This window comes from Salvia hispanica, chromosome 6 (assembly GCF_029641045.1).
Source record: "Salvia hispanica isolate PSC_SH4W2 chromosome 6, Shi_PSC_v1, whole genome shotgun sequence".
Taxonomy (NCBI): Eukaryota; Viridiplantae; Streptophyta; class Magnoliopsida; order Lamiales; family Lamiaceae; genus Salvia; species Salvia hispanica.
The window spans coordinates 22,495,028-22,514,599 of NC_142697.1; the positions used below are offsets into that span (position 1 = coordinate 22,495,028).

The 19,572-nt window shown below is 34.0% G+C and overlaps 1 protein-coding gene and 1 pseudogene across 1 annotated transcript; one reads left to right on the top strand and one right to left on the bottom strand.

Annotated features, from left to right (window-relative positions):
* Positions 1 to 13,395: 13,395 nt before the first annotated feature.
* Positions 13,396 to 14,036, top strand: LOC125205693 (large ribosomal subunit protein uL15y pseudogene; annotated as a pseudogene).
* Positions 14,037 to 14,070: 34 nt separating this feature from the next.
* Positions 14,071 to 18,743, bottom strand: LOC125205692 (MATE efflux family protein). Its single transcript, XM_048104761.2, has 8 exons — positions 18,368 to 18,743; positions 17,765 to 18,306; positions 16,369 to 16,455; positions 15,052 to 15,108; positions 14,705 to 14,943; positions 14,514 to 14,632; positions 14,350 to 14,436; positions 14,071 to 14,265 (listed from the first exon to the last, which is right to left on the bottom strand). The coding sequence occupies exons 1-8, from the start codon at positions 18,671 to 18,673 to the stop codon at positions 14,200 to 14,202; spliced, it is 1,503 nt and encodes a 500-aa protein (XP_047960718.1). The 5' UTR covers positions 18,674 to 18,743; the 3' UTR covers positions 14,071 to 14,199.
* Positions 18,744 to 19,572: the final 829 nt, after the last annotated feature.

Sequence of the window (19,572 nt, forward strand, 5' to 3'; positions counted from 1 at the left end):
GTTAGTAATACCAAGATAGAGAATTATATATGAACATTTCTAATTGTTTGATATCATAGTTAAGCTTAATTCAAAGCCCAATATAAGACCAGGGCCCTATCTAATCTTACCAAAATTATAACATTAACCTTGTTTATGTATCCCACCAATTTGTCAAGTTAAGCCATGTTATTAATATACAATACAAATTTAGATAATTTCTTTTCTATCAAACAAAACGGAAAAAAAATATATCTTGACATGAAGCCCGTATTTCTTATCTTGTTTTACATATCTTCTCATATCCCATCCTTTGTATCAAACGAGTCCCATAGGATAATATGTATCTCAAAAATCACAATACGTTAACGTAAATTAACTATTTTCCATTTTGTATTTATACATGAAATTTTTTTTAAAATATAATGATAAACTAAATCATAATTAATCATGTTAGTACTATAAGCATGAAATTAAAAATATTTATATAATTTTATTTTACCATTACACGAAAAAAAAATTACTCAGTATTGTATGTATCTCAAATAATCACGATACATTAACCGAAATTTAGTAGGAGTACTATTTTTTATTTTATATGTATATTTGAAAAAATACAAATAAAAATATAACAATAAACTAAGTAAATCATAATTAATCGTACCAGAACAATAGGCATGAAATTGAAAATATTTATATAATTTTGTTTTACCATTACAAAAAATAAAAAATACGTAGTGTATAGGGGTGTAAATCCGGGTACCCGCGGGTATCCAAACCCGAAAATTCGGGTAACCCGAACCCGAAATCTAAAAAATATCATACCCAATACTCGATCCGTATGTGAATTCGGGTACCCTAATACCCGATGCGGGTACCCAAACCCAACTAATTGGGTACCCATAAACCCAGAATTATTATATTTAAAATTTATTCTTTTATAAATTAAATTATGATGAGAATAGAAATTATTAAAAATAACACAATACTTACTATTTATTGACAATAATTCTATATTATATAAAATAGACATAGACATTAGACAAATAGACACTACTTAATTTTAAAATAATTTTTTTTTTTGGTATAATTTGAAACATAAAAGAGATTAAAATAATTTTTTAAAGACATTAAATGAACATCTAAATAAAATGAAGAAAGAATAACTAATTAAATATATACTATTTTCAAAAAATAACAAGTAAGAACATAAATAATGCAACATGAACCGAACAGGAATGTAAAGAAGTATTAAATCTACATGTGATTAAATAAAATTACCACAGATTTACCCTATGGGCCATGGGTCCTATACTAAATAAAAATATTTATCACAAATACATAATTAATCGTGTATTGGTCGGGTACCCTAATACGAGTTTCGGGTACCCTAAACCCGAAAAATTCTAACATTAACTACCCAAACCCAAACCCAAACCCAAACCCAAACCCAAACCCATACCCGAACCCATAATTTCGGATTTCGGGTACCCAAAACCCGTCGGATATTGGAACTGGGTCGGGAATACCTGAAACCCGCGGATTAAATTTTCCGGCCTAGTAGTGTATATAAATTAGTTTTACAGTAATGTGAATATATAATGAAAAAATGAAATATATTACTATTATTATTGCTATTGTATGTATTAATAGTTTATATTGTTGTAATTTAGAAAGTTTTTATATTTGAGGATTTCATTCTTTTATAAGAACTAGATACTTTATATCGTGAAATTTCTATATTTCTACTACTTACATTTGTCAAGTTCTAATTAGTGGGACACACCACGTCATCATGCCACATGATGTGTCTAGATCACTGAATATTTTCGCGGAAATTACACCTCAACACATGCTAATTGTCAAAAATTTTAATATGGAAATTATGAATATCCCAATATAACTTCCATAACCATATCACCCATGCAAAATATATTTACGCAATCTTTTTATGATTTACATCTTCCGTCTTCTTCAAAACAATTAAAAAAATTCTTCATTTGCAATCAATAAATTTCAAAGGAATACCATTTTTTATGCACACATAGATGTATATATATGTTCGTTTACATGTATTCTTATTAATACCGGCTACATATTTATTTTAATTATTTATCTAAATGTTCTTTTATTTTATTACATAATTATGTATAATAGAATGAACTAAACTTTAGTCTTCTCAAGTAAAATTATATTTTGATCATCTTATTATTATTAACTGCCTTTATATTTTAACATGGCATATAAATCAAATACTTAGCTATAAAATAGTGACAAATATATACAAGTAAAATATTTAAAAAAAAACTAAGTTATATGACAATATTTATTCTGTTCAATGCTATCAATTAAAGAAAAAATATTCCCGTGAAACGTGATTAGACTCTATTATGTGTGTTCATATATATATACATTAAAATTATATATTACATATATAATGAAATAATTTCATAGTTTACAATTGCAGTAATTATTTTGTCAGTTGATGGAAAGATAATGGGAGATTTAATGCGTATATATATTATATATGGGTGTATATATGGTTCTGCATAGTATTATATATGGAATACTCATAATTTCCATATTAAAAATTTTGACAATTAGCATGGGGTATATCTTTTTTACTTCTAGTGTAAAACTTAGGTTCCATATTTGTATTGCACTTTTTTTAAAATTCGACTTTGGGAGAGACGCATTAAGGTCATGCGTCTCCGTTTAATGAAACGCACGAGCGTCATGCGTTTTAGGGTAAGACGCAAAGAGATCATGCGTCTTTGAATTTTTTTGAATTTTTTTTTTTAATTAGAAGACGCATAAGCGTCATGCGTCTTAGGGTAAGACGCATAAGCATCATGCGTCTCTTCGTCGAATTAAAACAGACGCGAGCAGAGGCAGAAGCTTCATTTTGCGCAAGAGAGGGAAAGGGCAGGCGATTTTCCGGCAATTTTGCGGCGATTCTCGCCGATTTTCGGCCATTTCCTCTTATCTTTCGGTAAGTTTTGTTCAATCTTTCGTTGTTTATTACATAACATTAGGGTTTCTAATGCCAAACTTGTCAAATTTACTAAATTAGGGTTTATAGAAAAAAATTGTCTCTAATTGTTATTATGTTGTATATTTTTTAATGCAGAAATGATGCCAGTATTTGTGAGTTTGTATTGGGGTGGTAGAATAGTTCAACTTCCTCAAGTGGGTATTGGTTATGATCCACCTTGTGCGAGAGGCTCTATCGTATTGAATTCATGTGTCTCATTCTCTGAATTAGTTGCAATGATATGTGCTAAGATAAGAATAGATATGAATCAACATTCCATTGAAATATCATGGAGGCATTGTCTCTATGGTACCGGTATGAGTTACATATGTACTGGGGTTGATAGTGATGACAGTGTGATGTTTATGTTCAATGAGGCTCAAAATTCTACTCGTCATATTGAATTATTTATTGAGTATTCGCCTTTAAGAAATGTAGAAATCCCACCAATTGTTGATTACGGTGTTGGATCATCTACGAGGGTTGAATATATGTGCTTTGATTGTGGTATGAATGAGCAAGCAGATGTTGTTGATGCTACTGATGTTGGAATGAATAATCAGGCTCAGATTGGCTTGGGAAAATGAGGGGACGACTCCACTGTGATTGATACTCCTGGCTTGGATAGAAAGACCACTGAGGTGGGTCATACTCGGGATTCATAGGCGCTGGTTGCACATACTCAGGATGCGGCTGCGACAACCTAATCTGTTGCGTGTTACCGTGTCCACCAACTCGAACACCCCTCACCCCAGGATGTGGATGTGGTACAGTCCTTCGTCTGTCAGGGATGACCACATCTTGGCATTGGGAAGCCGGGTACTCCATGACATCGGCGTGGTTCGTAGACTGAAGGGTGCGCCTAACAATTTCTTGAATCTATCGCACTCTTGGGTCTATCTCTTGATCAGTAGTCAAATGCCAAACTTGCTGAAAACCCTCAACCTATATAAAAAAAAAATCATACAAATATCAATACGAAACAAACTATAACACATGAAAGCATATAGTTTAATATAACAAACTTACAAATATTCTTAAGTCAGAAGCTGTCTCGTTCATCCCAACAGTGGACTGTACCCCAGCTTGAGTTAGGTACGTCACCGTAATCCTGTTATACCACGCCATGTATCCCGGACTCAGTGGAATGTTATTGTACATCGTTGCGCCCCCTAAGGTTGCCTCGAACCTTTCATATCTCATGTCCCATTCCCCAATATAGAACTGACGGACTTCTTTTCAATTAGTTCCTTTCTTACCACGCCGATTATTTTTTTCCAAATGATCAGCTTCTTTGAGAATCCTATCCACGGATTGAGGTATCTCCTGGTACTGATTGAATTGTCTGCGCACTTGTCCTGTGATATTCCCAACTCAAAGCATGCATCATTTTGCATGACCGCATATTTGTGCTACTATTTTGGGACAGGGTCATTTATTACCAAGCTTTGTAGTACAAATGATATAAATATGTTAGATGAAATATAGTAATATGTATATATATTACATGTTAGTTTTGAAAAAATGAATTATGCAGTATGCAATCATCTAATTTCATTATAAAGTGTATGAATATAGGTATATGCAGATAAATATAAAACTAGTCATATACCTTGATAAATGTGAAAGAAAATAAAAAGGGAATTTCCTAGTAATGACATGTGGTTAGAAACGTGTCTCATAGTTGCTTCGCTTAGTGATTAGTGTATCTTATAAGAAAGTTTAGGATATTAAATATTTTACTATTAAGGTTAGATGGTGAATTTATTTAAAATAGTAGAGTTTCTTTAGAAAAAAAAGAGAAGGAAGAAAAGAAAACGAGGTATAAAATTCTTCTCAAGGTTAGCAATCTAAATTTTTGAAGGTGATTAACACTCCTAGTCTTAAATAATTATTGTGGAAGTATATAAGTTAGTCTTAGGGAATTTGTAGGATCATATTTATAAATATATACACTATATATATGAACATGTGTAGTTGGTAGAATAAATTGTTTAAATGCAATTGGAATAAGATATATGTACACGTATAGTGATTCAAGTAGATATAAAATATAAATAGATTTAATAAGTATTAAATATAAAAATAGTCATGATATAATTTAGTGGTATTAGAAAGAAATTAAATAAAAGAATGAGAATAGTCGATATTTTCATAAGCTATTATTTATACAAATATGTATATTAAGTTACTTTCTTTCTCACAAAGACACATGTAGGCCACGTGTATAATTTTTGGAGTGCTACTTGCGTAAGTCGGTTTATCTAATGCTAGTGTGTGTAAGTGTTACAATTGTTAATGAAAAAAAAAAGAGAGGAAGGGGGAGGAATATAGAAAGAAAAGAAACGAGAGGAAAGAAAATGGAATTTCTGGTATAAAATAGTCTTAGTCTCCTCCTTATACATGCGCACATAAGCTGAATGGAAAAGAGAAACAAGTACTTGAATAAGTTACAGGATCAATCTTAAACAAGATCAAGTGTTATAAATCGAGAAACAGGAACAAGTGCTCCATCAGATTATCTATTTTAATCAGGTGTGTATAAATCACACTGTTAATTTTATATATTTTATGTGCTTTTTAGCTAGGAGTTATATAAAGTAAATAATTTGAGACTTTGATATAATTATGTGTTATTTGATATAGATGGTGGAATATGGTATGGATATGTGAAATGAATTATATGATAGAAATATGTGATTAGTGCAATTGATATGTTCGCATATGGTTTTGGAATTATTTGAATCATTGGATTAAAGAGGATCTGTGAATGGACCTACGGGTCATATATACAATGGCAATGGACCTTCGGGTCATATATATATATATATATATATATATATATATATATATATACAATGAGACCTACGGGCCATATAGACAATGGCAATGGACCTTCGGGTCATATATATATGTACAATGGCAATGAGACCTTCGGGTCATGATACAATGGAATCCCGGGCAGATGTCAGGCTTGACTTGTCACAGAATAATAAACTGAACAAAGTGGCATATGCATATGTACATGAAATTGATTCTAACATTTGTTGGTTATTGTTACATATATTGGTTAAAGAATATATTGATATCTGGGACGTGGAATTAAGGGTAAGGTTTATATACACTGAGTTGTAGCTCATATAAACCACTAAAATCTTTTAGGAATAAGATATCAGTGAAATTATTCGTTGACATGGGTCGTAAGAACTCCATGTTATCAAGGTCGGCGGCTGACGCATTTTGGCAACCTTCTCCTCCTCGTCATTTTTTGCATGTAGATAAATGTATAATATATAGAGTGGTGAAAGGGTCCCACCACGATTTAGAATGTTTTGAAATATGTACTTGATAAATGTTGGTTTTTGAGCTTATATAATATGTGTGTGTTATTTACTTGACATGTGGATTGTTTATTTTAAATTTTGAATTTATTTTTGGTAAGTGCATAAGTCACAATAGTTGGGGTGTTACAGTTTAGGTGGTATCAGAGCGGGGATAGCATCCCGCTGGGACATAGCATTCAAGCATATCGTATGATACATTTTGGTTATAAGTTTCGTTTGCATTTGCATTATCATGAACATGTGTCACTGAGGAGAGAATGGTCGGCCGCCCTGCATCATCAATTAATTATAGAAACATCTCATATACATGTTTCATGGGATTTCCAGTAAATACCTAGACTTTTAGAACAAAGAGTACATGGACCAATGATGAGGTAAAAAGGTAGAAAATTTAAAGAGCTCGGAAAAGTAGAAGTTGTTGATTTTATGGGACTAATCTAACTGAGGCTGGGATATAGTTAAAAGTGATAGAACCGGTGTTCAATTAGATGAGTTGTATGTTAGAAGAAGGTTTTGATTATAGGGTATCTCTTCTTTGAAGCTATACTTACTCTTGGTGGGAATCAGTCCCACAACCTATGATACAACCTCTGGTATTCTGGTATTCAGTTCAGACAATTTTTCTAGAGAACTCAATGCTAAATATATGCAAAAAAGTGTATTGTGATAAGAAGCAGAGAAGGTTTTATGTTTGTTGATTATGAGCTGACATTATTTCAATATACACGGTTTTGTAGAGAACGTATTGCGAGTTAATTCGATTGGGCTGCCAGTGGATATTGATTCTCTTGTTCATACACAAGTTTTGATATTATTATGGGTATAGATTGGTTTTCACTTTATCGAACCAAGGTAGTTTGTCAAGTAAAAGAAATGGTAATATAATCATCGAGACGGAATCGAGTGATATTCTACAGTAATCAATATATTGTTCCAGGTTTTCTTATATTATCTAGATTGGCTTTTTGATTTATTGGAAGTGCAGATTTATCTGGATTTGCACCTTATCAGGAGACATATTTTTCTATCGAACATTGCATTTATTTTTATTTCTACTTATCAACCGTATTCGTTAAAGTTTCAAGAATTTAAGAATCAGTTATAAGAGTTGTATGGTAGGAGATTTATATGACCAGGTGTTTCATCTTGGAGTGCACCAGTTATCATATTTGAAGAAGAAAGACTGCACATTGCGACTTTATATACACTTTTGGAAGTCGAATCAAGTGACAATGAAGAATAAATATCTATTACTGAGAATAGAAGACTTATTTTGATCAATTTCAAGGTATGCAAGTATTTTCGAATGCTGATTTTCGATCAAGATACCATCAGTTGAAGATAGCTAAAGAGGTTATTGCAAAGACATCATTTCGAACTCAATACAATCATTACATTGATGAACAGATTCTCTCAACCATTACTCGAGGTTAGTAGTTCGTTTTATTGGAGACTTGCTTGTATATTCATGAATTATAGATGAGCATCTTAATCACTTACAGTCAGTATTTCATGTACGACGAGATGAACTCTATTGCTAAGTTGAGTAAAAGTGAGTTTTTGCTAGTACATGTGGTATTGTTGGGACACGTGGTGTCAGGTTTTGGAATAAAAGTGGATCTACAGAAGATTGAACTGGTTGTCAATTGGAAATTTTTCTTGATTATTATTCAATTGATAATGAAGTTAGTACGACATAATTCTTCTATTATATGGAGTGAAGCATATCAAAAGAGTTTTAATGAGTGGAAGCATCGATTGAATATGTCACCTATTTTGCTTATATCCGCAGGTACAAGATATTATGTTATTTATAGTGATGCATTGAAACATGGATTTGGTTATCTTTTGACTTAATGGAAAGTTTATTGCTTATGCGGCGTAACAATCGCAAGTACATGAAGTTTCTTATTCTGTTCAAAATCTGTTATTAGCGACATTATTTTTCTTTGAAGATTTGTCATCATTATATGCAGTAATGCTTATATGGTATTCTAGTATCTTATATATGGTATTCTAGTACTTTATATAATGACAGAGATCCGCGATTTACTATCTCAGTCTTGATACAGTCTTTTTGTGAGTTTCACTCTAAAAGGAGTCGTGCAATTCGAGCAAAAAGGTAAGTTGAGAAAACCAAATTAATTTCATAATAAATTTATAAATTAAGAAAAAAAAAGACAGTCACCTGCCCAGGTTTAATCAAAGATATTTGATCACGGTAATGCTCAACCGAAAATCTAGGAGCATTTCCTATGTGCGTAGTTCCTTTCCACCTATAAATAAAATTGATGTAAAAAGCCGTTATCCCAAGATACATAAACAAATAAATGTGTAAATACATACCTGGCGCCACATGGCGTATATGGCTCGTGCACGAGTGCTCCTATGAACGACGGCCTCAATGTGGGCATTCTTTCCCACGCCCATAGCTGCAGAAGTATCATAGGCCCACCCAACTCTTTCCTCTGATCTATGGAAGCCCCACACAGATAATGATACAGGTACGACAAAGCCGCACTACCCCAACTAATATTCTGCACTTCGTCCGGATCCACCAATGCATTCAGCCACATATAAGGAACCTTACACCCCATGGTGTCTGGTAGAATGAGTCCTCCTAACAAGATTAGGGCATGGATACGTGCCCTTTGGATATATACATATGTAGGTAGGTCATCATCCAAAGGTATCCTCGTTTGATTGATCAGAGCGGTCATCAAATGGCTTGCACATCTTCTAAAGTCACTGTCGCCTCTCCAATCGGTAGATGGAAAGTGTGCGTTTCCGGCCTCCAACGCTCAATCAAAGTCGTGATAAGCTCATTGTCGACCTTCATCGACTTCCCACATTCCATCACGCCTTTGAAACCAAATATCTCAAGCCAATACATCACATTGTCATGAATATCCACATCCCAAGTCTTACTTTCCGTTCGTCGAACTTTGAAAACATGTGTTGTTCCATCATTCAGTATTTTATTTGAAATGTGTTTTCTCTGAAGAAATAACACTGACGGATCTTCAGGTCCATATAATAACGGTCCGCTAGAACTTGAAGTTGCCATCTAATCTAATGACATATTCACAAAACAAAAGTTACAAACTCACATTTAAAAAGAGGGAGACATGAATATTGAACAATAAGAATCTCAGTACACTTAAATCATCTCCCAAAAATCATGTGTAGATCAAGCTTTTTGCGCAAATATTCTATTTCATCATAATTAAACTACAAGCTACGGCGAACTCAAATTAATTAATTAATAATGTATCTCATGATTCTTATCTATAAATAAGGAATTGCCTATTATCCTACTTGATCCAAACAAGCAAAACAAAGTCACATAATCATATCTCAAAGAAGGGAAAAATGGTTTACACAATATCATAACCAAAATCACAACACCAAGCATCTCAAACATATAAAAAACTATACTATAGAATGAATTTCACTAGGGGTAAGCAAAAAAACCGAAAACCGAATGTCCGAACCGAACCAAACCAAAATTTTGAAATTCGGTTCGGTTTTTTCGGTTTTTCGGTTCGGTTCGGTTTTAAAAATGAAAAAAATTCGGTTTTTCGGTTCGGTTCGGTTTGGACGAAAAAAAAAACCGAAAAACCGAAAAACCGAATTATATTTAATATAATATATTAAAATATTTTATATATATATAATACTTAAACTCTAACCCTAATAGAAATCCGCCGCCTCCTTTCTCAATCTGCTTCTCCATTCTGGGTTCTCAATTCTCAATTCTCCGCCTCCAATCTCAATTCCGGTCTCCACTCTAAATCTCACAAACTCTAAGCATTCATCCCGCTGCCTATCTCTGTTCAAGCCAATCGCCGCCTCCGCCCTCAAGCAGTGCAGCCATCGACACCGTCAGACGTGTTCCAACCATCAACGCCGCCTTCAGTCGTGCTCCAACAATCCACGTCGTCTTAAGAAGAAGGTAAAACTTAAATGCATCTATTTTCTGCATAGCTCTCAAATTAGTGTTCAAAATTAAAATACTTCGAAAGTTCTTGCATTTTGGCATTAATGTGCATTTTTCTTAGATGATGAGTGTTTGGATTTTTTCTTTTAGGAACCAGAAACAATTGAAGAATCCACAAACACCTTCTAACGGAAGATAAGACACATAAACTTTGATCTTGCAAGTATTGAAGATGAATTCATATGCTTAAATTAAGTATCATGATATTTAAAAATTGGATTCCCCTAATCAATCCAGATCTGCCGCCTCAGATTCAAAATTTTTTGTTATTCTAATTTTCTCAACCTCTCTATTATACATTTGCATTTTCTTTTACATTCATAAATTCTCTGCTTTGCTTTATTATTAATATCTTACGGGATTATTTTGTATTTCAGATTATGCAAAGTTGATTCAAAGCTTTATGAGAAAATTATGGACAAAAGATGTGGCCAAAGCTCATCACTTGAAAGTATTGAAGACCTGGAATGGATTTACTTGGAAGTATTGAAGCCTTGGAATGGATTTGCATTGTTATAATTTTTTTGTAGATTAATTAGATATCATAAAAATTTTTAATGTTTTTGGCCTAAATATGTATTCTAGTTGGTTGATGATGTTAACTATGTTATGGTTTTTGATTGTTTTTGTTATTTTTCTGTTTTAAGTTTTTAGGTTTTTCAAAATTGTATATAATTTCGGTTTTTCGGTTTTTCGGTTTAGTTCGGGTTTTTTAGTTTGGTTTTTCGGTTTTTCGGATTTCGGTTTTTCAGTTTTCGGTTTCGGTTCGGTTTTGATTTTAGCCTAAATTCGGTTTTTCGGGTTCGGTTCGGTTTGGGCAAAAAACCGAACCGAAACCCGAATGCTCACCCCTAAATTTCACCAATAAAATCCATTATAACTAACAAAACAACAAAACATCAGTCAAAATTGAACAATTTGTAATAAACCCTAATTTAACAAAATTGGGAGAAATCTGCACAAAATATGCAGTAAACATCGAATTAAGGGATAAATATTGAAAGATTGAAGAAAACTTACCGTAATATGTTGGAAATCGGCGAGAAACGCCGGAAAATCGCCGGAAAATAGCCTGCCCTTTCCCTCTCTTGCGCAGAATGAAGCTTCTGCCTCTGCTCGCGTCTGTTTTAATTCGACGAAGAGACGCATGACGCTTATGCGTCTTACCCTAAGACGCATGACGCTTATGCATCTTCTAATAAAAAAAAATTCAAAAAAATTTAAAGACGCATGATCTCTATGCGTCTTACACTAAAACGCATGACGCTAGTGCGTTTCATTAAACGGAGACGCATGACCTTAATGCGTCTCTCTCAAAGTCGGATTTTAGTAAAAGTTCAGTACAAATATGGAACTTAAGTTTTCCTCTAGAATCAAAAAAGAAATATCCCCAATTAGCATGGGTTGAGGTGTAATTTCCAGCTAGAAGTGAAGTAATGTATATTTCCATTTGTCAATATATATTATAGATGGGACACACCACATCACCATTCCACCTTGGTATGTCTAGACTAGAGAATTTTTTCTCATAATTTCCAGCTAGAAGTGGAGTAATGTATATTTCCATTTATAAATATATTATAGATGGGACACACCACATCACCATTCCACCTTGGTATGTCTAGACTAGGGAATTTTTTCTCTTTGAAAGAGGAGTAATGAGAGAATTAATTAGTAACTTAAAAATCAAAATTAAAATTATAATTTGATCAAAATTGGGTTAAATAATTAAAAATTGCTTAAGTTGGTCAAAATTGTGATTAAAATGGTTGACCGTTAAATATTAATGGAAATGTTGACGGAGGACCAAAATGATCAAATTTCCATATGTTTAGGAACAAAAAATCCAAAAGATAAAGTTTAGAACCAAAATGATAAAATGGACATATGTTCAGAACCAATTTTGACCTTTACTCTTTTATAATTTATGATGTTTTAATTCCATGATTTCTCATATTCTAATTTTGTGCCTATAAAAAGCATAAAGTTGTAGATGAATTACACATTTCACCATTCTCTCTCAAGCTCTCAACATTTTATTGTATATTTTAGAGTATTGCTCAATTTTTGGAACTCCATCAAGTTCATCGGTGCCAACGGGTTTGAGAAGTTATACACGTTAGGGGAAGACGTTTCATCTTTGGGGATAATACGTCAATTCGAAAGTACTAACCGTGATGTACTTTGTCTTGCGGAAAGAGAGTTTTTCTCAAATAGACTTGTAGTTCAGTTTATTTTATAATTTTCGTTGTAATTTCCATTTCATTTTTTTATTGCAATAGTTAGAGTACTGTGTGTATATGGTTCGAGAATTCTATGCTAATATTTTTTACTATAATTCTTAGACATGGAAGAATTGAAACATCCTTAACTCAAACAAGCATAATGTTTATCTTTATCTTTACACAATTTATTATTTTATATATTTATATTCCAACTTGTGTTGTAATTATATTATATGGTGTCTCAAAAAATAATATTTTATAACTTATGATGAATTAATAAGTGGTGCATAATATGTATATTTGCAATGAGATAATTAAACCTTTTAAAATAGAGTTGGTCAAACAATTAGTTGTTCAAACAAAATAAAATAGTTTACAACCAAATTTTGGTTTACTAATAATACTATTGTTGAAATTAGGATTTGGCACTTAATTGTTTCGGAATACAACTGATTTTATATAGAGAATCTAATTATCTTATATATAGGTGATCAATTAAGTAAAATATATAATTATATTAAATATATTTTACAAAAAGAAAATTTACAGCATTGAAAATTGTGAAATAGCATAAAAAGTAATATAGATTTTTCATATTCCAACAAGCTATGTTTAAAAATACAATAAATAATGATAAACGTTCCAACATTTAAAAGGACTATTATTATTCATTAATTCAACCAATTAATGTAATATTTTTCGTATAGCAATTTAGGGCCCAAGGTTAAAAAGCCCATATATTTAGAAGCCCTAACTTGGGCAGTAGCCCAAAATTCCAACCCTAAACCACTTAAATCTCTATTTCTGCTGCCGCATCCTCATTCATAGAATACAAAGTCCCTCTTCTGCTTCTCCTCGCACAGAATCAGCAATCGATGACGACCGGCTTGAGGAAAAACAGGAAGAAGCGCGGCCACGTGAGCGCGGGGCACGGCCGCATCGGGAAGCATCGCAAGCACCCTGGCGGTCGCGGAAACGCCGGCGGGATGCACCACCACCGCATCCTATTCGACAAGTACCATCCGGGGTATTTCGGGAAAGTGGGGATGCGCTATTTCCACAAACTGCGCAACCAGTTCCACTGCCCCACCGTCAACGTCGACAAGCTCGTGTCTCTGATCCCTCAGGAAATCAGAGACAAGGCCTCCAAGGACAACGTGCCGTTGATCGACGTCACGCAATTCGGCTATTTCAAGGTTCTCGGCAAGGGGATGTTGCCGGATAATCTCCCTGTAGTCGTCAAGGCCAAGCTCATCTCCAAAACGGCGGAGAAGAAGATCAAGGAAGCCGGCGGCGCGGTGCTTCTCACTGCTTAAGGTTATTGATTCTATTTCTGTTTTATTGTTTCACTCTTTGAAATGTTGGAATTCAGTGGTTTATGATCGAGTTTTGGAATTTTAGGGTTTTTGCAATGGATGTTTGAATTGGTTTTCGTAATGTTCTTCTTTAGTTTATTGCTCTGGATCTGATCTGATTTACTTTCGTATCTAACAGTAGTACTATTTGATTGATAGATTTGAAATTGTAGAATCGCATAACAGATCTAGGAGTATTAATTAGAATGAATCAATCCAAACGAAACCATACTGAATGGTAAATGAACAATTCATGGGATCTTTATCTCTCAACGTCGATAGTTTTAGCTCCTCCCCACGTATTGATTCTTTCAGCTGCTGCAGAAGCCTAAATGCAGAAAAAATCCAAGCAATGAAATTTCCAAACATTTTGTGTGTATGATGTAATTATAGTACAGTTACAGATACATACCTCTTTCTCCCAATTAGTTCGGTAACAAATGAAAAAGAGAGCCAGCGTTTGCACAATTGTTCCGGTCACCATTCCCATCCATATTCCCTGAAAATGCACTCTTCTTTACTCGATTTACCAAATACCAACTTGAAAATTGGTTTCTTATTGAAATTCTGACTAACCTCAACGCCCTTGTTAAGTGCGAACCCTAGTATTAGACCCAATGGTATCCCGAATATGTAGTAGCATCCAATATTAACGTATGCAACCAACGATTGCCATCCAGCTCCAATAGCCACACCTGCACATTCAAAACCATCATGTTTACATTATTCTTCAAAATCTTGAATCATTAATTCATAATAAAAACCACCTGAAATAGCGGGTTGAACGTTGTTGGCCAAAATGCAGAATGAAAGCAATGGTGTTAACTGGTACACAATTTGTTTGACTTCTTCACTGTTTGAGAATAGTGAAGGATATTGATATTGGAACACAAGAAGGATCATGGCAAACAGGAGGCCAACGAAGAAGGCTGAAACCACCACCACTACAACAGAAAACTTGGCCATTCTTGGATGCGCAGCCCCCAGTTCATTAGACACTCTTACACTGCTCGTACACCATCATAATATACAATTATAATTATATTTACAATGTTACAATGTAAAAAGGAACTTGTGCTGTTTTGTATGTGTATTATTGTAGATGAACGAATACCTTATTGCTACATTGAATCCGAAAGCTACCATGACTGCCCACCCCAATATGTTCATGCTGCAAAAGATGAGCTTTGACAATAAAATTCATGTGTAAATAATTAAGTGGTATTTAATTATCACTCCTTCGCTCTCAAATTTGAATATTGACTCAAAAACTCAATTCATTTCTGTCCTAAATATTAAGATTTGGATCCCCTACTTCAAGTACAAAGACACTAAAACACACCTTCAATGTATTTTGGTGGGTTTGGAGAGTATTTCCTTTTTCCCAAGCTTATAGTGATAATCTAAATATATATTAGAACTATTTTCCATGTAAAACAACAGAGACGCCTCGATCAAAAATCAAGTTCAACTACCAGGAACAGCTAATTTGGCAGCACATTTCTTTTCTAGTGAAAACGTCAAAAAATCACTTCGTAAAAAGACAAAAAGGACTTTAATGCCGATGAAAAGAATTTCAAGGTCTATATCATGTGGTCCAAATGGTTGCTCTGTTTATTCAAATGCCTTCTAGTTTTTATAGATCACTACATATCTTGTTAGTTATCTATTCTGATATTGTCCTTACATATATTAAAAGAGAACGAATGGTTATTAATAAATTGATTAGCACAAAGAAAGTGACACTACGAAGATCTCATGAATCATTTTTACTCATTTAATAGTCATTATGCAGTCCATTTTATCTTACATTATGTCATTTCTGTATTTGAACACCATTATCGAATACTCTTTTCGTCCAAAGAATAGTTCTGGTGATACAATTAATAAAATATGGAGTAGTAGTAATAGTGAAAGAGAAAAAAAAATGGTTAAAATAGTGAGCCAAGTAAGTATGAGTTGTAGATAAATAGTAGATATGTAGTAGATATGTAAGGGTAATAAATTGCGAAAGTTTAAAATCGACATGGATTCATTTTGGTGGATATAGGAAAAAAAAAGGACCATTTTTTGTGGACAGAGAAAATATATACTACTACTCCCTATGTCTCACTGTCTATCTTTTCTTTTTAATTTATCTCACTTAAAATGTCCACTTTCTATATTTGGAAATAAATAACTCTCATATTTCTTCATTAAAATATTCAATCACTTATTCTACTTTATTTTATCACACACAACAACTACTCACCTAAGATCCTGTGTCATTCAAGAATGTGAACATCTTGAATGTTACGGAGTAGTAATAAAAAGTCTAAAATGTATTGTATTCAACATAACGTGGGAGTAGAGTAATAGTACTCCGTATTATTTTGCATGGACAAAAAAATCATGCCTTTTTTTTATAAAAATAAATTAGGGGCATTATTACCATATGGAGAGGGCATCCACGGAAATTTCTGCATTCTTCAAGTATCCGGCAAACAGCACCAACGCCATGAAATACCATGTTTCCAAGCTGCCAGTAAGTAAAATTAGAATATACTGTAACATTAAATCAAATTTTTAGTTAATGCACTAAAAATAAATTATAAAGCTTACGTTTAAACTTTTAATTGTAACTAGGTTAATTTCAAGAGTATGTAACAAAATATCACACTAAAGAGCTAAGTTAATCAAAAAGAGGAGGGCCTTATATTATCACATAATGTTATCTTTGGGGACATTATTAAACTAAACAACAAAATGAAGAACTAAATCACAAAGAAGAAATGAAAATTAATTAAGGGACATCTTTATGCCTTATAGTTCAACTTTCAACATCTAATATTTGACCGATGTTTTAACATGTTGTAGAATCACTGTCAACTATAAGTCTATAATGCGGTCGGAAAACTGCCACGTAATTAGAGTTTAGATAAACTTGAATTATGAATTAGTGAACTGTAATTTAAATTTTAAACCATTTTATACTCTTCTTGATATATGCATTAAATACACTGCCAATGAGTTGGATGAACGACAAAATGAAGAAGTGGGCCTATGTATATTAATGTACAGTTAGGGTAGTTGGATTGTACCAATAAAGATTAGATTTGTGATTATATACGTACGTTAATGAATAATTTATGAGACTGGGAAGCACTCAAGTGATTATGTGCAGATTTGCGAGTAATTACTCAGAAAACCGATTATAAGAAAATACGAAATGAACGATTGTGGAATAAGTCAGGGCAGTGGGCCTGCAATTGATGTATCACATCCTCTCCGTTCATCACGTGATCATGGGTATGATATATTTTAATAAAGAAAATATTAGAACGTTATAGATGAAAACGATAGATCATGTTCTAATTTTTTTTTTAAAAAGGTAAATAAATTGATATACCAACTATTGAGAAGAATATGATGGGAGATAAGTACTACTCCCTCCGTCCCACAAAAGATATCACATTTTTCTTTTTAGTTTATCCCACAAAAGATGTCATATTTCTCTTTTTGAAAAAAGTTCTCTCTCGCATGAATATAAAAATTATATTTTCTCTCTCCATTTAACATACAAAACAAAACTTTCTAAAATCACATGTCGTCACAAGTATGACATCTTTTATGAGACGGAGGGAGTACTTACTAAGTACTCCTAGTTACTAGGAAGTTTAATTTAAAGAACCTATATTCTCGTTATTATTTTATTTTTTCTTCTAATTTTATATTAGTAGTACAAGAAATTATAACCGACAAGAAAAAGCGCCAATCCTCAAAAGTTTTTTTGTATGACCAAAGTCAGAAAGGAAAAAAAAAAAAAAAAAAAGAGTTACAGTAGTTACCAGAGCATGATGGCTGAAGCGACAGACAATTTGACGAAGCTCCACAGGTTATGAAAAGCCCCTAATGAGAAACCCGTCCACGCCCTTCCGCACGTGCCGCTCATTATGTAGACCATCTGCCCCACCACAATGAACCACCAAGACGCGTTCAGCAGCAGCGCACCGCCCGCCATCCCCCACCCGAGCCTCAGCATCACCAGCCAGCTGAACGCCACGTGCAGCACAAGCGCCGCCGCCGCGATCCACGCCATCGCCATGATCTTGCTCTGCGCCTGCAAAAACTTGGCCATCGGGAACACCATCGCGTAGGCGTACAGCTGTGGGATCATCCACACCGCAAGTCTCCCCGCCGCCACCGATATCTCCTCCTTCTGCCCGATCGCCAGCAGGAACGGCGTCGCGAAGATGTAGAGAAACATGAGGAGGAACGCCGTCGACAGCAGAATCACCAGCGATCTCTGCATATAAACCCCCAGCATCTCGATCTTCCCCGCGCCATAGGCCTGCCCGCACAGCGTCTCCAGCGCGCTCCCCATCCCCATCTATCATCTCAAAACCCTTCAATTTCATCGAAATCCAAATTCAAATGAATCACGCACTTACCATGACGCCGAAGGATAATCCGGCGATGACGGAGTTCTCCACGGAGAAGGCGGCGAGGTCGAGCGTGCCGACGTGGCCGGCGAAGGTTTGGGTGATGGCGCCCAGCGAGTACTGGCAGACGGAGGTGAAGATGGCCGGGCCAGCTAAATACCACAGCCTTTTCGACTCCGCTATGAACTCCTTGCAGAATTGAGCGGGGCTTGTGATAGGAGAAATGTCCGCGCCTTCAACGACGGAAGAGTGATCGAGGACGGGAGGCCCGGGTTGTTGGTGTTCCAGAAGGGGCTGTTTGGCTGTGTGTTCCATTTTTTTGCCTCAGTTATATGAGTGAACTACGTTCTGTATTTAAGTGAAACACAGCGCCTTCTTTTATTATGAGTTGCATTATCAATTTTTTATGGGGCCTTTGCTTTTACCAACAAAAGAAAAAACTATTATGGGGCCTTGCTTTTACCAACAAAAGAAAAAACTATGGGACCTCTTTATTATTAGATTTTCTAATCTCATATCATGAGGTGTGTTTCAAAGTGCACAGAATAAATTACTGTATTATCAGTATTGATCAGCTCGTATTTTAGATGATCTAGTAATGGGCAAAATATCTTTAAGTGACAGATTAGTAACAGCAACATCAAACTGAAGGCATCATTACACCGTATAACATTAATGTCATTTTTCACTTGAATATTAATGTGTTTATAAAAAAAAAATTGACACCATTCTATAAATATTAGTACTACTAGACTACTAGTACTTAAAACAAAATACACATATCAAACTTGATTATATTCTATACTAGTGGAGTAGTATATTTTCTACTATAATAATTTCATCACATAATTCATCTTTCCGATTGAAAAGCTGCACATATAAATCAGCCACATGCAATACCATAATGGGTTGCAATAATTTGCACCACGAATGCATTAGCAATGTTATGTGCGTACTAATTAATTAGACTTTTACAAAAGCCTCAAAATCTAAAATAGCAAAATTATTCATCCATGTAAATGATGGGTATATATATCTGATTTATATATACAAGTTATTGCAATGATATAATTGCAACTTCACATAGTCACAGACCAAGAAAATTAGTAGAACAGCCAACCCAGGTAAATTAAAGTAAGTTATACGCGAGTGCAATTTACTTGTTAATTAGTTGTATTATGTTTTTTTTTATTTGAACACTTGCTAATATGTTT